This window comes from Cyrtonyx montezumae, unplaced genomic scaffold, assembly GCF_038088225.1.
Source record: "Cyrtonyx montezumae isolate F1298 unplaced genomic scaffold, pur_monq_1.0 scaffold_10, whole genome shotgun sequence".
Lineage (NCBI taxonomy): Eukaryota > Metazoa > Chordata > Aves > Galliformes > Odontophoridae > Cyrtonyx > Cyrtonyx montezumae.
The window spans coordinates 56767256-56785761 of NW_027071826.1; the positions used below are offsets into that span (position 1 = coordinate 56767256).

The 18506-nt window shown below is 39.9% G+C and overlaps 1 protein-coding gene across 3 annotated transcripts in view; it reads right to left on the reverse strand.

Annotated features, from left to right (window-relative positions):
* Window positions 1-867: 867 nt before the first annotated feature.
* Window positions 868-18506, reverse strand: part of WT1 (WT1 transcription factor) — a 28062-nt gene continuing 10423 nt past the window's right edge. For 2 of the 3 annotated variants that reach the window (XM_065755456.1, XM_065755458.1), the window contains exons 5-9: window positions 12757-12859; window positions 11276-11426; window positions 6366-6455; window positions 4825-4917; window positions 868-2206 (exon numbers count right to left, since the gene is read on the reverse strand). In XM_065755456.1, the coding sequence (XP_065611528.1) occupies window positions 2085-2206; window positions 4825-4917; window positions 6366-6455; window positions 11276-11426; window positions 12757-12859 (559 nt within the window). In that variant the 3' untranslated portion in view covers window positions 868-2084. The remainder of the gene's footprint in view (window positions 2207-4824; window positions 4918-6365; window positions 6456-11275; window positions 11427-12756; window positions 12860-18506) is intronic. The other variant, XM_065755457.1, reaches the window with a different exon arrangement.

Sequence of the window (18506 nt, forward strand, 5' to 3'; positions counted from 1 at the left end):
ATGAGTTTCTCCAGAGAGATGCTGTCTTTTGGCAGCAAAAGATAAAGTTGACTGATACAAATGAGTCACAGTACCCCAACAGTAATTAACAGTGATGCAATACCCCAGCGAAAAAGAGGACTTGAAGAATTAACTGTTGAGTTTTCTTGACGATGCAGCTGCACTTTAAGAGAGAAAGCTCAACCCATCATAGAACTCCATTGTGTACATTAGAGGAAAAAGCTTGGCAAGATACATTAAAGATTTTTGCTAAAGAGATACAAATATTTTGCAAGGTCAAAGGGCTCTCAGGCAGGCTGTACTTACTTCCAAAGAAAAGCAGGCAGTATGACAAAGAAACAATAATTTTTTTTTATCTCCATTTTCACACTTCATCATGTAAGAAGGACTGTCTTTTTCAACCTGCTGAACTGATTTAAGCCACCCTAACTCTAAGTTAACTTAGAAGTAAAAGTCACTGCTCGGCATCCTAATCTCAGAAGTCATCTGTGCTTACGATTTCAGCACAGTCCTACAGAAGGCTGATACTTCTATTTATAAAGTGGATTTTACTCTTCTGTGAAGTTCTTGCACAAACCTTACAGGTTGAAAGAAAAAGAATAGTTTTGTAAGAAGACGAACGATTGAAGCAACTGTTTTATAGCGCAATATGAAACTTGACACTGTTTTCTGCTGCCAGTATGATTCCCAAGTGAGATGGATAAATTGTGGTCAAGACCTGGACAGGTTAACTAGTGGTCATCAGTGCTGGTGGTACCTTTATATACAAAAAAAAAAAAAAAAAGGATTCTATTGGACAGGGCATTTGAAATTTAATACCAGACATGAAACAAGACATCTGTTGGACTCTCATTTGTTTCTCTTTGAATGGGCTTTAATTGAAAGCTCAGTGAAAAATGCAGGTTACATTCTTAGTGTTATCAATAGTTTGTAACAGCAACAACATCAGAACAGTGATGCATCTAATATTTATACAGTTTCTAATTTTAGATGTCTAAGAGCAATACATTATCAGATATATATATACACACAATTTCAAGCAATTAAAAGTAAATAATAAACCCCTCCTCCCAAAACCCTGAAACAATATATTTCCTTACACTAATAATGTCTTTTTCACATATACTTGACAAAGAGTCTTTTTAAGTTACTTATCTTAAGAGTAATCTGTTAATGGAGATCCTGGACCAGCCCCATTAAAAGTTCAGTTTTAAGTTTATACAGCTTGCTAGCCACATAACCAGTGTGGCTTTACATTGTAAACAAATCCCAAATGTCTACAATGATTGGAATCACTTTCGTGTAAAGGAGATCTGTTGCATCTCATCATGATGGAAGAAATTTTAACAAATACATTAAAACAGAAAGAAAGGGAGAGAAACAGAGAGTTATTTGATGAATAAAACAGTTTGGGAGGATCGATTATGTGATTATTTAAAAAACAAGTTAACTTAATGGTAAGATTCATATTTTCTACGCAGAGGTTCTCGTTAATCTAGCACTAGCTGCTCTAGAAATAAGTTATTTAAAAAGATGAGTTGACTTGTGAAATTCAGAAGCATTGCTTCCAACTTTAAAAGCTCGCCCTTCATGACGACAAAGTTTACAAAAAGTATCTCAGGTGATTGTTCTGCCTCATCTCGTGAGGATAGCTGTTCTAGCATTTGGAAACTTGAGCATGTGCACAAAAGCAGTAAGCCCGAAGCTTAGCTTCAGCAGGCACTGATCACCCTACACACTGCAGGACTTAAAAGAGAACAGTAAAATGTACCTAGAACAGCTCAAGCAAAAATAAAAAACAAAACTGGAAACGCCCATGGAATGTAAGCATAGAGTAATCTTGAAACTGCTGTAACCTTGCTCACTTTTTAACAAAAATTGCAAATAAAAATCTTTTGAAGTTATTGAATAGGAAATTGTGTAAGTCCAAGTGGAAGCTGAGCAGAATCCTACTGTTTAGTTAACTTGTGTCAAATGGGATGCGAAGACAGCTGCAGCTCTCTGACAGAGGTGATCGAAGATGGCTGATAAAGTTTGCAGTAGCTCATAATGTCCCATCTGGTTTATTCACTTGTTTGAAATGCCTAAAGAGCCAATTGCAGTTTAGTCATGTTCCTCTGGTGCATGTTGTGATGACGAACTAATTCATCAGACCTGGCAAATTTTTTTTGACAGCTGGGCCATCGGCAACTGAAAGGCTTTTCACCTGTTAACAAAACACCCTGTTATTAACTGGGTAGAGAGCTTGCCTGAGATATTGCTATTTCTTCTCATTCTGCAGGGCTGTGAGAAGCTAGGCAGATCTCCCATAAGTGGGAGGGATGTTCTGGCCATCCTGAGAGGGTGTGGGAGTGCCCTCAATAACCGCTCACCTTGGCATGCGGTGCTCTTACAGCTCCCTCTGGTGATGTTTAGCCACAGCCTTTCCAGGTGAGGCAGAGCACTCTGCAGTGGATCATTCCTGAAGACAGGCCCTTACTGGACACTCTACTGTCACTTATACATTACTCTCAGTTCCTGGATGAACTAATTTAAAAGCAACTCCGGCATCTACAGAAGCTTTGGTCACACCTTTGACTATCAGTCACTAGGAACATTGTCCATGATCATTTAGAGCCTGACCCCTAGTCAAGGAGAATTTTTCCTGCAAGTTCAGTATGTTTTGCCCAGTTGTTTGAATCTGGTGAGGGTGAGTGAAGCAGTCAACACAAAATTGCTGAACCAGACTGAAAGTTTCCCATACTAAATAAAGTAGATTCCTTTCTACAGGAGATTTTAAAGGCACAGAATACTTAGTATTTTTATAACATTTCCATGACTATAAATAATAGCCACTAAAAATGACCCCAAACAAAGTGCTTGCAATTTTGACAAGAAATGCCATCACCTTATTGCAGTTTAATCTGCTGTCTCAATTTTCTACGATATTATGTGGAATTCCAGGCCTTGCATCTGATGCCGCAGGAATGCTGCTGGAATGCTTTCATTAGGTCAGAGCAGTGCCCGGTGACTTCTGTTTCTTTCAGACTTGCCTTTTCTTCCCCCCCCCTCAAGGTAGATGCAGTATTTTATAGTAGGTTCAGCTCTGGGATGGAACTTTTCCATGCTGTCTTACACAGCTCGTACTCAGGACACACAGGGGTGGGGTAGTACAAGCTCAGCCAACCATCTTCTTCTCTTCTTTGCCTCACACTCTGTACATTTCACAAACATCCAAATTCAGGCAGAAAACAAATCTGGGATATGCACCAATGTTGTGGATTTCGGTTTGCAAAATCCCATGCAATAAACAGATCATATAAAGCAGGGAAATCTACATAAAATCTGTTGCATCCACGTGACATATATGCCAGCAAAAAGCATCAACCATATCTGGAAGTGAAGGTCTGTGTTATGAGGCTATCAGTGCTCAAGCATGGCTGCTGTCAGCAGCAAGGGCAGCATGGGCTTGGATTGCATGGAGCAAGGAAGAACTAGAATGGGGAGATTAGTTTCACTAGAGAGAGAGAGAGAGAGTGATTCTTCACTGATTTAGCTGGCCTGGGGTAAAAAAAATTACTGAAGACAGGAGAGTATGGAGTCCTTCCATGAATTAGTAGATCAGCTAGCAGTGAAACGTGAAGGGGAATGTAGTTTCTCCTAGCTTCCTAACGTGGTAATCACTTGCCATTTTGTCTCTATGAGAATATTACCTCTTAAGAAAATAACTTTCCTGGTGCACATACACCAAACCCAGATCCTGCAGTTTACCACGAGCTACACAGAGAACTGAGCAATATGGCCATGCTCTTTATCATCTGCAGGTTGCAAGTGCTGATATTGCCACTGCTTGATGCATTTATCCAGCTGGTGCCACAGAAAATGCCGTTATTAGATGAATTTATGAATTCCTTTATGAACTTGTCTTATTTTTGAAAGTCCTTAATGCGTGTTTTATGGTCACGAAGAGAAGAAAGAATCCTTAGCAGAGGAAAAAGCTCCTTGTCCATCAGTAGAGAAACTGAATCTAAAAGGTTAAACTCAGTATGGAAAACACTGTGATGTCTAATAACATGACAAAGTGCTTGGTAAACAACTACTTCATAAAAAATACTGCCTATGTAGTGGAAGGGAACAGAAAATGTCAGTTCATAAGAATAATTCTAGAACTTAAAATACAGAGGTCACTGCAGTTGCTTCTTAATGGTGTTTACATTTACGTGAGGGCAGAGTAGACTAAAATGCCTGCTATTTCCCCCCCCCCCCCCCGTATTGATATGAAATATTATAGTTTCTACACAAAGGTCCTTGAATATCTGAGTAAGCTTTTACTTCAGTGTCTGTCTGTATGAGTTTGCAAAAGGCACTCCTTTTATCTTCTGGAGAGATTACAAAGCAGCAACAGCAAGATCTTTGCCGTGCTATGCTGCATTAGGCTCAAGTGACACTTAGAAGCAAGGGTAAGCATGAATACTTGAGATTACAGACCTTCAGCTGGAGCTGGAATTAAATTTGTCTTGTAGGTATTTTCAGTGAACACAATAGATTGAGTTGACATTGAGGCCATGATGTTCATTTCACTATTGCTAACAATATATTTTACCAAGCTGAATCATGGAAAGAAAAAGAAAGTATAGTTTCAAAAATCACTTAAATCCCATTGTAAAAAGTGACCAGAATAAACTATGGAATATAGTCACACTGGCAAGCCAGCACACTCTGAAATTACTTCTGATGTTTAGAATATTTAACACTTGCTTAAATTTTCTAATCACGTAATTCACAACAACATTACTTTAAACTTAAAAAATAATGAAATATAAATGTGAAGAAAAGTTTACGCACTTGTTTTACCTGTATGAGTCCTGGTATGAGTCTTCAGATGATCAGATCTGGAAAACTTTCTCTGACAAGTTTTACATTGGAAGGGTTTCACACCTGAAGAGAGGGAAAAAAAAGTCTATTTTTATAACCCAACGCCTTCAGGAAGGCTGAATGACATCAGCTACTTCTGAATTTTCAGAAGTTGGGATTTCTGTGGTACAAGTTACTGTAACTTCTCCAGTTTCATGCCACTGTACTACAGAAAATCATTCATCGGGCTGCCACAAGCAATGCTTTTGTAATCTCCTCTTCAGATGTTTGGGTCTGAAGCATCCAAACAGCACCAGCATAAACAAACACACATTGACACCACTGGAATAAGGAGGACCAACTTTGACAGTTCTGATCCTGTGGCTTGACACCATCAGTGTTGTGTGTGAGCAAACACAACCTGACAAAAAAAAAACAGAGGTGTACAGGTATGTTTTTTATATGCTTCCAGCAGGCTTCTTGACCACAAGGGCACACTGTTGGCTCATGGGCAGCCTGTTGTTCACCAGGACACCCAGGCCCTTCTCCACAGAGCTCCTTTCCTACAGGTCAACCCATAACCTGACGCACGTGGCTATTCCTCCCCATTTGCCTTTGCACTTCTGCAAATTTGACTGCACTTGCCCTTGTTGAACTTCATAAGGTTCCTCTCTGCCCAACTCTACATATCATTTCAGTGGGATAAAACACCTCTAGTAATAAGAGGGGTAGGCAGAAATCCTTCACAGAAGAGTGAGTAAACTAATCGCGAGAGCACACCATGAGATGCAGGAAATCCAACCAATCTTGCTGCAACTCAATCAGAGGGGTGTTCTGAAACTTCTTATGTCCCATGCAAGGTGCCCTCGTGTTTCAGCTCCCAGGCAGGAGTCCAGGGTCATCACCATCTCCTTTTCAGTGATTTCAGGAAGACCAGCCATCTACCCTGTTAAACTAGACCTCCAAGAACTTTGGCATTTCTCTCCTTGTTGCTCCTAGAACCCTTCTTTAGTTGGCTGAAATCTAAGCTCAGGTGTCTTGCTGAATTAGGTACTTCAGTTGGTATGGCTTTTCCTTCTCCCTTCCATGTGTGAGTGCACAGTAAGTCCACCCAGTCTTTCACGTTGCACACATGCACCATTCACATATCGGCATTGCCACACGAACATCAGGACACCAACAGTAGCATTTATCAAGTTACTCGCTGAGAACTCTCTGGCTTTAAAAGACAGTATATTTATTATATTGGAAATATTATATAGCAAGCAGTTCCATTTAAAATTCTATTTCAAAAATGTGGTGATTGGATGAAAAGGTCACATACACAGCCAAAGTAGTGCTTAAATGCCAACAACAACAGCAAAAAAAAAAACCACAGGTACAACTCCCTCCTAAAGCTAACTTTAAGAATTTGCCACTACTGCCACTGTGCACAAGCAGATACACGAGAGGTTTAGAAGTACACATTTTGGATTCCAATTTAGTTATAGAGATGAACTATTTTAAAGAGTACAGATGCACTGCCAGCGTACCTGTGTGTCGTCTTTGGTGCCGTTTGAGTTGGTCTGAACGAGAAAATCTTCGTTCACAGTCCTTAAAATCACACTGGTATGGTTTTTCACCTGCAAAGCATAAACAGGTAATCAGAAAATGTGGTCAAATTGGGGAGCACATCAGCTAGAATCAGAAGATTAAATTGCTCTACAATAAGAAATGTTTCCCCACTTTCTAAAGCAATGGAGTTGAAGAACAGACTCATTTGCTATAGAACCATACAACCATGCAGGAACCTGTGGGAAAAGGCTGGCATAACTGAACACATTGTCACCATCCTTGAATCTGTTTAACCTAAAAAACTAGGTGAAAGCTATGAAAACTTTTAGGTTGTATGATACGTTTTGTTTTCTGCTGAAAAAGAACACAAATATTTTTATATATACATTTCTTCGAAAGCCACATGAAACCCTTGCCAACTGTTCCCATTATAAATAATTTGTACAAGGGTGCAACTCACTCTGAATTAAAATTTCAAGCAAAAATTAAGTAATTTAATTTATTAAGTTAATTTTCACTATGCTAAATGAATTAAAAGAAAATTAGCAAAATTCAACCACAAAACAATGCATTATTCCCCCAAACTCAAATGATGTTTCTTCCATAAAGCAATCCTAAGTAGAATTTTGTATGTAGCTGCACACCTTCTGCAGGCAAGCCTATATATTATTGCAAAGCCTCACAAACTCAAACTCTTCCTCTGCTCTTTATAGTTAAGCAGAGATCTTGTGCACGCGTTCCCTCTCGGGCCAAAAGTAACCTTCTGACTTAAAATCAGTTAATTAACATTTTCAAATCCCTATGTAAGCTAGTGTCATAAAGGGACTTGTTTTTTAAAAGCAAACATTGTGGGGTTTTTTTTTAAAGCAAAAGGCTCCACCAAACACAAAAAGCATTTCTTCTTGCATCAACAGTTGAGGAGCTTGAGGGAAGTGGGAAACACTACCGGAATGTAACATACCACAGAGTTGGTGAAAATTCTGCCAGCACAAAAACAAAGCAATCTGTACGCTGTTACAGGAGGAGCTGTATGGCACATCAGATCTGATTCTTATCTGTTCTAAGGCCCCACTGCACAACACTGCAGTCCTGCAAGCCACTAAGATACAACTGTACTTCTACCTACACAAAATCTCTTTGCAGTGTGCAGCCCTGCAGAGAAGCCTCCCTTGGCACAAGAGCCAAAGAAACATCTCTCACTGCAAAGCTGGCAGACCCTCCATTTTATCTAGTAAGTATCCATTACAGCAGCTGGGATCTGCCATCTACTGTGGAAAGATGCAGCATGAGGGACCTAAAGAACAAAAATCAGCTGAAGGTACAGGAGCCATGGGTTTGATTTCTCTGAGTGTATTTTTTTTAAACACAAATCACTCAAATCTTCACCGGAAGCATCTGCATTTCTGATTTCATTATGATGAGAAAATATTTCTCTTAGCACCAGTTGCATCTCAAGCGGAGACCACATATCTTGAGGTACTGCAAAGGAATGCATCTCCGATGACACGTTCATGTCGTTCATGATTAGTGAAAGTTAAGTGGGGTATCTTACATCAGTTTTAGTTTGGAATCATTAGGATAACAGGACACGATGCAGGATGTAAGGGGCTAAAGACATTTCGCCTTTCAGAAAGGAGTTTCTTTTCCTGGTCTTAGATGTCATTTAAGAACCAGCATGGAAACATTTGAAAGGCTAATTAATAGAACTATCCTGCATTTATACAGGACCATGGTCTTAGATACCAGCACCAACTATTTTAGCCTTCTGATCTAGGTAAGAACACAAGCACCAAATTAAGAAGAACATTCCAAATTCATACTGGTGTAATCAGGATCAAAATCCCACAAAAGCAGCTAAATCTTCAAGAACAAGCTAACTTCCTGTGACAGTCACCCCAAGGAGTTCACTGATTCTCAAACCTAGGTGTGGACAACTTCCATGTCTGCTGTGCTTAATTTATTAGCATCAAGGATTAAAGTTGCCACAGGTGTTTGAAATAGTTCCACTCACTCTGACCACAAGGGCTCCCAGGGGGGTGCCTGCTTTTCAGAAACCACTTACTTCCAAGGAATTCTGCCCTTTGGCAGATTTAAGAGGGGAAATGTCAGCAGTGCAGAAGGCAGTGACAGGATGATTGTCTGCTAATTGCAATGTAAATGCAGAAGATAGTTAAGGAGGTATTTTAATTAAACAATGTAACAGGTCTGATAGCGTGTGCATTAAAGTATTCCTTTAAATACTTTGAGACAGAAATGATTACACTAGGACAAATTTAACAAATGCATATTTGAAAGGAGTCAATCCAATAGGTTTACACTGACACAGTAGAAAACAAAAAGTAAATAAACAAGGGGCAACTCAATATTTGGCCAGAAAGCCTAACTTCTCCTTCCTTCTAAATCTTCCATGCCAACACGAGTCCCACATTAGAAGAAGTCTGCTGGTGCCCTATTAAATCACCATACTGAAAGGGGTTAGATCAGTGTCTTGTTTCCCTCAGCCTATTAGAGCCCTTCCAGTAAAAGGCTCAAGCTTCTCAAAGCACAAAAAATACCCCATAATACTGTCACCTTCCTATGTGGCCATAAAAGGTTTCAAAACAAAACAGGAGATGACGTTTCACCAGTCCTTTCACCTGTGACTCCACAATTATTTACATTTTATTACTGAAAGAGGGCAACAAAAAAAAAAAAGGATAACTTTGTGCTTAATAAGAAGGTAGGTGGAATAGCAGCTCTAGAGCAGTGTATAGAACTCAGAAAACTTGTTTTTCTACTTAGCACGGATCTTTTATCAGTAGCTTTTTCTGTCATCTTCATACCAGAGTTCAGGTGTGAGAATATCCCTTCTGTAAAAACAGATCTCATTCTAAAAACATAAGTATTTCATCTCCTATAGATGCAGAATGGTATTCCACAGCTCAAATATAAAGGTCATTATTCCAAAACACACTGACAAAAAGTGCTAGCCTGTAAGTTACTGCACTGGATACTTCCGGTGTCTGTGCAGTGCTCAACTCGAGCACAGCACCACCCACTTCTCCTCTGCTTATAGAGAAGATAGAGCTCTGTCTTTCAAAGGTACTGCAATGACAAACTGCATTAATGATTGTAAGGCATTCAGCAGCACGGTCACACATGCCATAAAGAAAAGATATTTTGTCAGTCAAAGCAAATAAATTGTTCTGAGATTATTAGTATGAAATCAGCTTTGGTTTGCATTATCTACACTGCTTAGAGCCTCAGAAATTCACTTCCAGTAGCTGTTACCTGACACATAAAGTACTTCTTTTCTTAACTACACACCGCCATGCTTCATTGTAGAAACTGATACCTGCAGTTGAGCACGTGCAGGCTGAAGAATAACTTCAGCAAAAAGGCAGGGGGAATTTTCTCTACAAAAATACTGTTTTTCATTAACACTTAAAACAGATTGCAGAACCCAATAGTGTGTGTCAGGGCCCTGTTTGATTTTGCAACACTGCAACCAGCAAATGGGAGATGTGATGAGCCAAGTTCTCTGCAAATATTTATGACAGAAAGCAAAAAGATAAGCAAGAGTGAACATGATTTCATAATGGTATCATCTGCTTTTCTAATACCAGGTATACGTTACAGCTTGCTTTCAAACTGTGTGCCCGTAATTATAATTGACCTACCCCTGTACTAAGAAAGGTGAGAAGGGCTTCAAACCCACAGGTGATTACAGAACCACCAGGTCCAGCTGCCTGACCGCTTCAGTGCTAACTGGAAGTTACAGCACATTGTCCAAGTGCCCCTTGAACACTGACAGGTACGGGGCACCACCTTGCTTGGAAGCCTGTTCCAGAGTCTGATCATCCCCATGGTAAAGAAACGCCTCCTAAGGTCCAGTCTGAATTGCTGTCATTTCTAGATGACAGTTATAGGAAATGGCTAGTACTCATGCAACAAGCTTGAGGACAAAAACCTAACCTAACCAGTCTGACAAAGGGGCAAACTCCTTCCTGATCCCAAACCTGAATGCCTCAGCCACACAATTTAACAAACTACCCAAGCAACTCTCACACCAGCAGTGCAATTTCCCCTTGCATCCTCTCTTTAGCACCAAGCAACCTTGGAAGTTCACGTGATCTTATCTAGGGCAACACTGTTATCAGCAAAGACAAACTCTGAGTGTTAAACTCACAACCTATGGAAAACAACTTGCAAAGGTTTGAGGGAGGAAAAACAAGTTTTATTGTCAGCACAATGCAATGCAATGACAGAAGGGTCTGGGTACACCTGTAAAGAAGAAATGTCTGAGGGGAAAAAAAACAAACAACCTTTTTTCTCCATTCTGTTCCACTATAGCATAAACCAAAGGAGAAGCAAGGGCTGTTTCATGACCTGAAGGACATGGGAAGATGTCTCTCCAGGGACACCAGGCTGTTATAGCCTTATCCTCCATCTCTTCTGGGGCTTTCATCACTCTACACACCTAGATTATATGTGGTGTAATGCTGGACAACTCCTCTAGTTAATGAATAATAATTAAAGATATAAACAAAAGTCCCTGTGGTGCATCCAGAAATAATATTGTGAAAGCCAAGCAACTAACGGGAATAAAATACAGGAAAACAAATTACAATTGCTAAGGTGCAGTCAATATAGGAATGAAATAAGTTGTGATTATAAGAGAAATTCGGAACGGTTTAGTCACACTCAAGAAGAACACTGCTATTAATACGCCCAAGATTTCCCACATCTCACCATACAGATTACTGGCTTGTAGCTCAATTCTTCATGGGATGATCCCACAGCAAATATTCCCATTTGCCAATCTCTGCCTCCTTTCTTGCACCATATGCTGTTTGAAAATCACCCTACCCACTCTAACATGACTGTGCCATTCAATGGCAGCACTTACCAGTGTGCTTCCTGCTGTGCATCTGCAAATGGGACAACTTAAAGTATCTCTTGTTGCAGCCGGGGTAAGCGCACATGAAAGGACGTTTCTCGTTTGTCTCACTTGCTGAACGGACAATAGTTGGAGCTACTCCTGGCACCCGTCGTACATCCTACAATGACAGACACTTGCTAATTCAGTGTGTACATTCACAAGCTTACGCTCAGCAAATAGAAAGGCAAACAGCCAGAGGCACTTCTCCATGACAAGAGGTACTTGTATATACTACGCTGCAAATAGCCATGTAGTCTCATTTTAATGAAACACAACCTTAGTATACCTTAATCTGTAATTTCCAGAGCATTAAAGTTAGGTGAAGGTGAAACACAGTGAACTCTACTCCCAAAATTATCTCAATATTTATATGCAAGATTAAGTATTCTGACCTTAGATATAATCATACAATCCTGGAAGTAAGAGTGACTGGCATAAGAAATAGTTTTAAGTATATACCAGCATATGGATAAGAGCATTAGCCACGGTAACATTATCTTACATTAAATATTCCTATGAAATTAAGGTACAGAAGAATTAATGCACTGGGTTAATAGAAATTGTTAAAAAATAAAACAAGACAAACTGTCCAGGTGGAGCCAGTGAACAGTTCAGCTTTAATGAGTTTTGGCCACTGTCCATCAAAGACCATCTCATCCTCCTGAGATAATGAGCTTCCGTAAACATGTCAACTGCTGCTCGCTTTCATGCACTCAGCAAAAAGCTGGCTCTCAAACCTGGTTCTGAGAGTTTGCTACTGAATAATGACTTGCTAAACTAATACAAAACAGAAAAAGGAACCAAAACGCCATCGAAAAACATTCATCTATGCTGATTACACAGAAAGAGCAGCATGTAAGAGGCAAAAGCTCTGTGGTGACTTCTCCATCAGTTTTAAGCTGCATCTCTTACAGTGATATTTATCAATGACATAACTGCTTCAGAAAAAAAGAGGAATTCACTTCCATGAATGAAAAACTCCTTCCGAATATTTTCTTAGTCATTAGGAAACAATCTCTTCTTACAGGATTTTTGTTTTAATGTGCTTAAATTAGTAAAGCTTCGTAAATCTTCAAAAGCAAAATGTCATCTAGCACTTTCTTACATACTTATCAGACTTAGCCCACTGTAACACAAGTTTCACATGGCCAAAGTGGCTGGAGCTAGAAGTTGGAAGCAGAACCTTATATTTTGGACCATCTGGAACAGCTGGTGAGAAACACTGCTTCACAGATATATTTTAGAAATACACAATTTTAAATGACTGTGTCAGAAAAAAAAAACTTACGTTATACTTAGTGAAGCCATGACACTTATGTCAACCATTTCTTAACGCCAGGGGAAACTCAAATCAAAGTTGGATTTAAAAACAGCAGTAAAGTAGTAAATTAACATTACAAACAGGCAGCAGCGTTGCTTCCCTGAGAATAATGCCCTGCTATACTTACTTGTATGCCTCTAAAAACTCCATGGGTGTGTATTCTGTATTGGGCCCCACAGCTGTACAACATGGGAGCACTGTGGTTCTCATTTTCATATCCTGTTGTATGGCTGCAAATAAAGAAAGGAATAATGGAGAAATGAAATATTTTCCAGTGCTTTGTTCCACGTGAGAGGTTTAATTTCTTGACTTGGTGATAACATGTGCAGAGTTTTTGTGGGCAGGATATCCAAGCTCCAGCAGAATTCACCAAAGGCAGCCTGCTTCACCTTGGCACGGACCTGCTCCCTTAGAGCACGACGCACAGCCTCCATACACACAACTGTTACTACCCATTAGGACAACCCAGGAAAAAAAAAAGACACATCATGACTTGAACTCCAACGTATTTCCACGAAGGTTTTAGGTAAAGGGGAAAAATCCACATAGCAGCATAACTGTGTCATGTGCACATGTACACGTTATTTATCAGCTAAATGTGGGGCTGGCTATTACTAATATCTTTTGGAATGAGCAAAATGCTTCAAGTTTCACATTAAGTGCAGTGGATTTTTGTCAGCACTTCATGACTCAGATATTACCAGATACTACCAAGAAAGTGATGACATTTATAAGAATAGCATTCATGTACTCATAAACAGAGATTACAAATCAGTGTCCAAACTTTTTATCCCACGTATCAGCTTGCGGGATTCACTACAAATTAACCCTTTTTTAAAAACAAAAAAAAAAGTATACATTACTGGAATTCCTTATGCAGCATCGTGACAGTTTAAAGAATTGTTAACTTATGCTGTGTTTTCAGAGTGAATCAGCCACATTATCTATTTATTTATCAAAGTCTTACACTCCGCTGTCTACACCATTTGGAACATTGCAGGTTTGGTTTTTTTCCTGTTTGTGACTTTCTTAATGTTTAAATAATTCAAATATACTTTAAATAAGCGTGTTAGATTAGTGTGGACATTGCCACATGTACGAACGTATACACTGGCAACAGTAAATGCTCATATTTCACACTGCACTAGAAATCAGAAAGCCCAGAACAAAGCCCAAGGGCACAGAGCTAGGGACAAAGATGGATACATAGGATGTTATCCCAGTCTTTGCCAAACTCTTGCAATAGCAATTTTAAGGGGTCCCTGAGGCCCAGGCTCTCATTTCACTGTGCCTTCCTTTCTCTTCACTCAAAGTTCATGTGCAGAGTAGAATTACAAGGAAGTTTTAAACCTCTTAAGTGATTTGCAGAACAGCCAGTGGAGCTGGAATGCGGGAGATGTTTCAACAGTTTGTGAACTTCGCTAAAGAGGAAGGGAGCACTATTTGTGAACTGCTGTTTCTCCAGCACGTGGGTCACATTCCTCGTTATTCCTCCACTTAGCAGCTTGCAGGCTGCCACCTGGCAGATGTGTTCCTCTAGTTCAAGTCCTCTGCTGCTTAAAATACTAGATTCAAATCCTGGCTCCACCTGGCAGCGCAAAACAAAGGCTATCCTTTCTAGGAAAGCACGTTCTGTTCCAATTTTAGGTGGCAACCAGGTGATTATAATGAAATAAGATTTAGGGTGTTGGCAGAGAAGCCTTCCTGCTCTGCAAAATTATCTGTAATAATAAGAGAGAGGAATATACTGTTATCTGATTTAGATGTGTTAAACACTTCTCCAGACACATACCATTTCTAACTAAACAGGTTCCCCTCTCTGCTCCAGGTCCAGATGTGGCCTTTTGTTCCATAACACAAGTAACACACTGCCATTTGCACAACTCATTTCTCACTAGAGTTGAATTTCCTTCTCCATTTAAAGACAACGAAGTCCAAAGTTAATCAAGAAAAAAAAAAAATCAATTGAAAAGTACCCTGCCCATCATAACACTCATGTTAATCACAAATGAAAACAGAAATAAGATGAGAAACGTATTTATAAGGAGGAATTCCTAAAGTAGAAGCTATCACTGATCTTCAGCATATCAACAGAGGGTATACGTGAACTCCAGCACTAGTTACCCTGAGTAGCTGTGTGTGCTCTCACTTCACCCCTGTACTAGTAACAAGAGACTCCAACTCAGGTTAGAAGAATTTGCAGGGCTACAACTTTAAAGGAGAAACAGTAATAAAACAGTAAAATGTAATGGTGCCAAACACAACCTAACTTCCCATCCAAATTCACATTTTTCATCTTCCAGTGTTGAATGCTTTTGTGAAAAGTAATTGGCTCTGAAGTAATTCCTCCCAAGAATAAGAAACAAAACAAAGAGCCTGTCTTCAGCCTCAGGAGTGACTTTATGTTATCTGGATGTTCTCCACCTCCATTTTCATTTCACGTTTGGTATGGCTTCCTCAACATTCAGCCTATTTTGTATTTTCTCTCATTATTTCTATTTATACTTCATCATAGCTTTATACAAAGCTGCTAAGCTTAGAAGATAATAACTTTTCAGAGCTTCTTGATCCATTGAACACCAACAGGTGAAGAGCCATCTTTTTAAACAGCTTGAGAAACATTCTAGCAAGCAGGAGTCATAGTTCCCACGTTACGTAGCAAACATCCTCATCAAAGCTGGCTGGTTGGTCATAAGGATGATGACTGCAAAATGGGTCACGTGAGATTTAGTGCTTAAGGTGATATTTATTCACTCCAGAAAAATCCATTCTTTGGGGAGAGAGAGAGAAATAAACAGGGGATCTGCTCCTCCTGAGGAGTGGAGAAACTTGAATGCTGAAGGGAAGGTTCAAAACCAGCCCCCACCACTGCTCTCTTGAACTTCACTTTCCATAAGAAATAAGCTTACTTTGAAATAAAATTGTTTGGGCTTTTTTTGTACAGTGTACCCATGAGGTATGCCACAAAAGCTATGCCATGTTTTACACAGCAGGCTTGTTTTATAACGCTTGTAGCTCATATACTAAAATAAAAGCTCTGACAGCAAATATAAATCTCCTAAATACATTGCTGAAACTCAAACATCTACTTTACTGCCTACAAAAGATAAAGACTGCATGTGAATGATGTGAGCAACCAATTAATATAGATCTCCAGTACACTGAGTAAATGAGAACCTTCAGAGATTAGGAGATCCCTTACTTTCCAACTTCCCTAGTAAGGCATTTTGTGTTTAAACAGGCAAACAGACAACACCTCACACACACAGGTCACCAGATCTAAACAAGTAACAACAATTGTCCCAGTACACTCTCCAGACAAGGTAACATTCCAGACCTTCACTGAAGCACTGTGACAGCTGCGTTGTACATCCCAGATCCTCTAACAACACCTGCATTACGGACACAAAAGATGTCGCATTACAGACAATACCTTGTTGTTCAGATGAGCAGTGATAGTTCAGAGCAGGTAAACAGGAGAGAGAGGCTTCTCCAGCAGGCTCACAAGTTCCTTCCCATAGGGTGAACTGCTCAGGCAAGCCCCACTCTTTATGCCCCCAGAGTACAGCTGGTAGTTCAGCCAAAGCCCCCCCAGCTGAGGCCAGGGGGGTTAATCAGAGCACCAGGAGTTGAAGGGGGAAAAAAAAAAAAGCCTATTAAGGCTCAGTTACAGCTGGGAGAGACACCAGACCAGTCCCTCTGCAAGTCCTAAAAGGACTCAAAAGCTAAGTAAGGCTGGATGCAAGCCAAGCTGGCCTGTCAGGATCTAGCAGGAATTTCTGTTTGAGTAAAGATGGAAGGACTTGGCTTCACAGTTTGTTTCTGTCTTTGCTTGTAAATACACAGTTCCCTTAAACTTCAATGGGAACAGGACACAGGCGAACTGGACTATAAATATTTATAATTCATCACGCTAGCTGGTGGAACAACGACTCGGGATTTTGTTCTCTGGTTCTAGGCAGCCAGAAACAGACCTGAAAGCATATCCATACAGTGTAACTCTAGATAACTGGGAAACACAGTATCCCAGGGCAAAACGCTAAGCAAGCACGACTTGTTGCAGCGTTTGCATTTACCCTTAGACCAGCGTATCCTCAACACCCGGAGAGCAGCTCTTCTAAATGATTAATCTCAAAGTTGTACAGATTGTACAAAGATTAATAAAAATGAAGGTTTTACTGATGAGAATGTGTGATGAAAAACAGAGCAGCTTTAGAGAGTTATATCAATCTAAGTGGTTATAAAAAAAAACTCATAAAAGATGACATTCTAATCTGAATATTTAAAAAAAAATAATCAAGCTGCAATTTCTCTCTCACACCGTTTTTACTTTGTTAAACTGAAATTGTCTGTCTAATGTATAAACCAGTTACAGCTTAATCTGAAGAGTTAAGCTTTTTTATTGTTGTTTCGTGAACCTAAAAAGGGAAGCTTTAGGGCACACTGAGAAGAGAAAATTTCAGATGAAAACTTGAATACAAATTGATTCATGAGATTCAGACTTGGAAAAATATAAAAAGCCAGAAAGCAAGATTACATAAAACAGGCACCACATTAAGCCTCGATTTAATTGTGTTTCAATGCAAGAACAGGAATTTTAGGGTCTAGAAACAGAGCCAAAAATGAGGCAAAGTGAGGGTGTGGGCCAGTCGCATTGATAACAGAACATAAAGGAAGAGAAGTAGAGTTAATTCCCTCTGCTAAAATATTTACCATCCTAGCACCCTGGGAAAAATACGTATGGAGACAGCAAAAAGATTCTGATTAGCTCTATAGAAGATCATATGTCTGCCTGCTTTTTGTCTAACACCATTACCGAGTGTGGAGCAGAAAGTCACATTTTTATCTGTACTTTCCAAGGCAATGAACGTTACAGAAATGTTACTTCACATACTGCAGCCATTCTGCCATCTTCAGTGAGAAAACCAGCTGGCTGACAAGAGAAAGGCACTGGACTTCAGGGGACCTTGTCTCATTGACTTCAACAGGTTTCTAGGGTTGTTGGATTTTTTTTACTTTGACTTCAGGAGAACCAGGATTTCACCCAACACTTCCCTTCAAAATGAGACCCCCAGCTATCAGTGGGAGAGGGGAAATGGAGTACCATAGACAATGGGTCACCATCCACTTCAAATCACGTTGACTGCAGGACTGACCCCGAGTAGGAAGCCACTACATTTGTCTGACTTTATACAAGATATATATATGATATATATTACTCTGGGTTAACATCAGAAACATGGCTTCCAACTTTTATTCAAGCAGCTGAAGTTAAAACCATGCAACGTTTCTATTAAGTGTTGTCATTGGGTATGTGGCTATAGTTGTCTATCACGCCATATCATTTCCTGCTGGGTCTAAATTACTTGTACTTCCCTTTTATGCAGAACTCATCACAACATCAGAGCATTTTATAGTTGTGAGGAGTGCCTTTACAGTAATAATACGAAGGGAAATAGTATTTTCCACGTTGTACAAATAGAAAAAGTAATACAAAGATATGAAGGGGCAGAAGCTGAGGAAAAATGGATTTCTGCCATCCATTCTGAGACATCTGGGATCCGAGCACAACAACCAAAGGACCTGCAGCTTTCTTGCAGCAGCATAAACCAGGTCCCAGGCTCCCAACCAAGTACCACAAAATACCACCAGCAAACAGTGACATTTGCTGCACTAAGCTTGAAGCTTTCCCTTCAGATCCCTGAAGCTGCCCATTTGTGTGTAAACTGCAGACAAGAAGACAGCCCTCTCTTCTACCCAAAGCTCAGAACGACAGTCTCTGGACAGGCAACTCATAACCAAAATGTTAGCTCACCAAGTAGCAACTGTGGACTGTTCTTCTCTCCCTTGAGGACCTACATGATTTACAAGCACAAC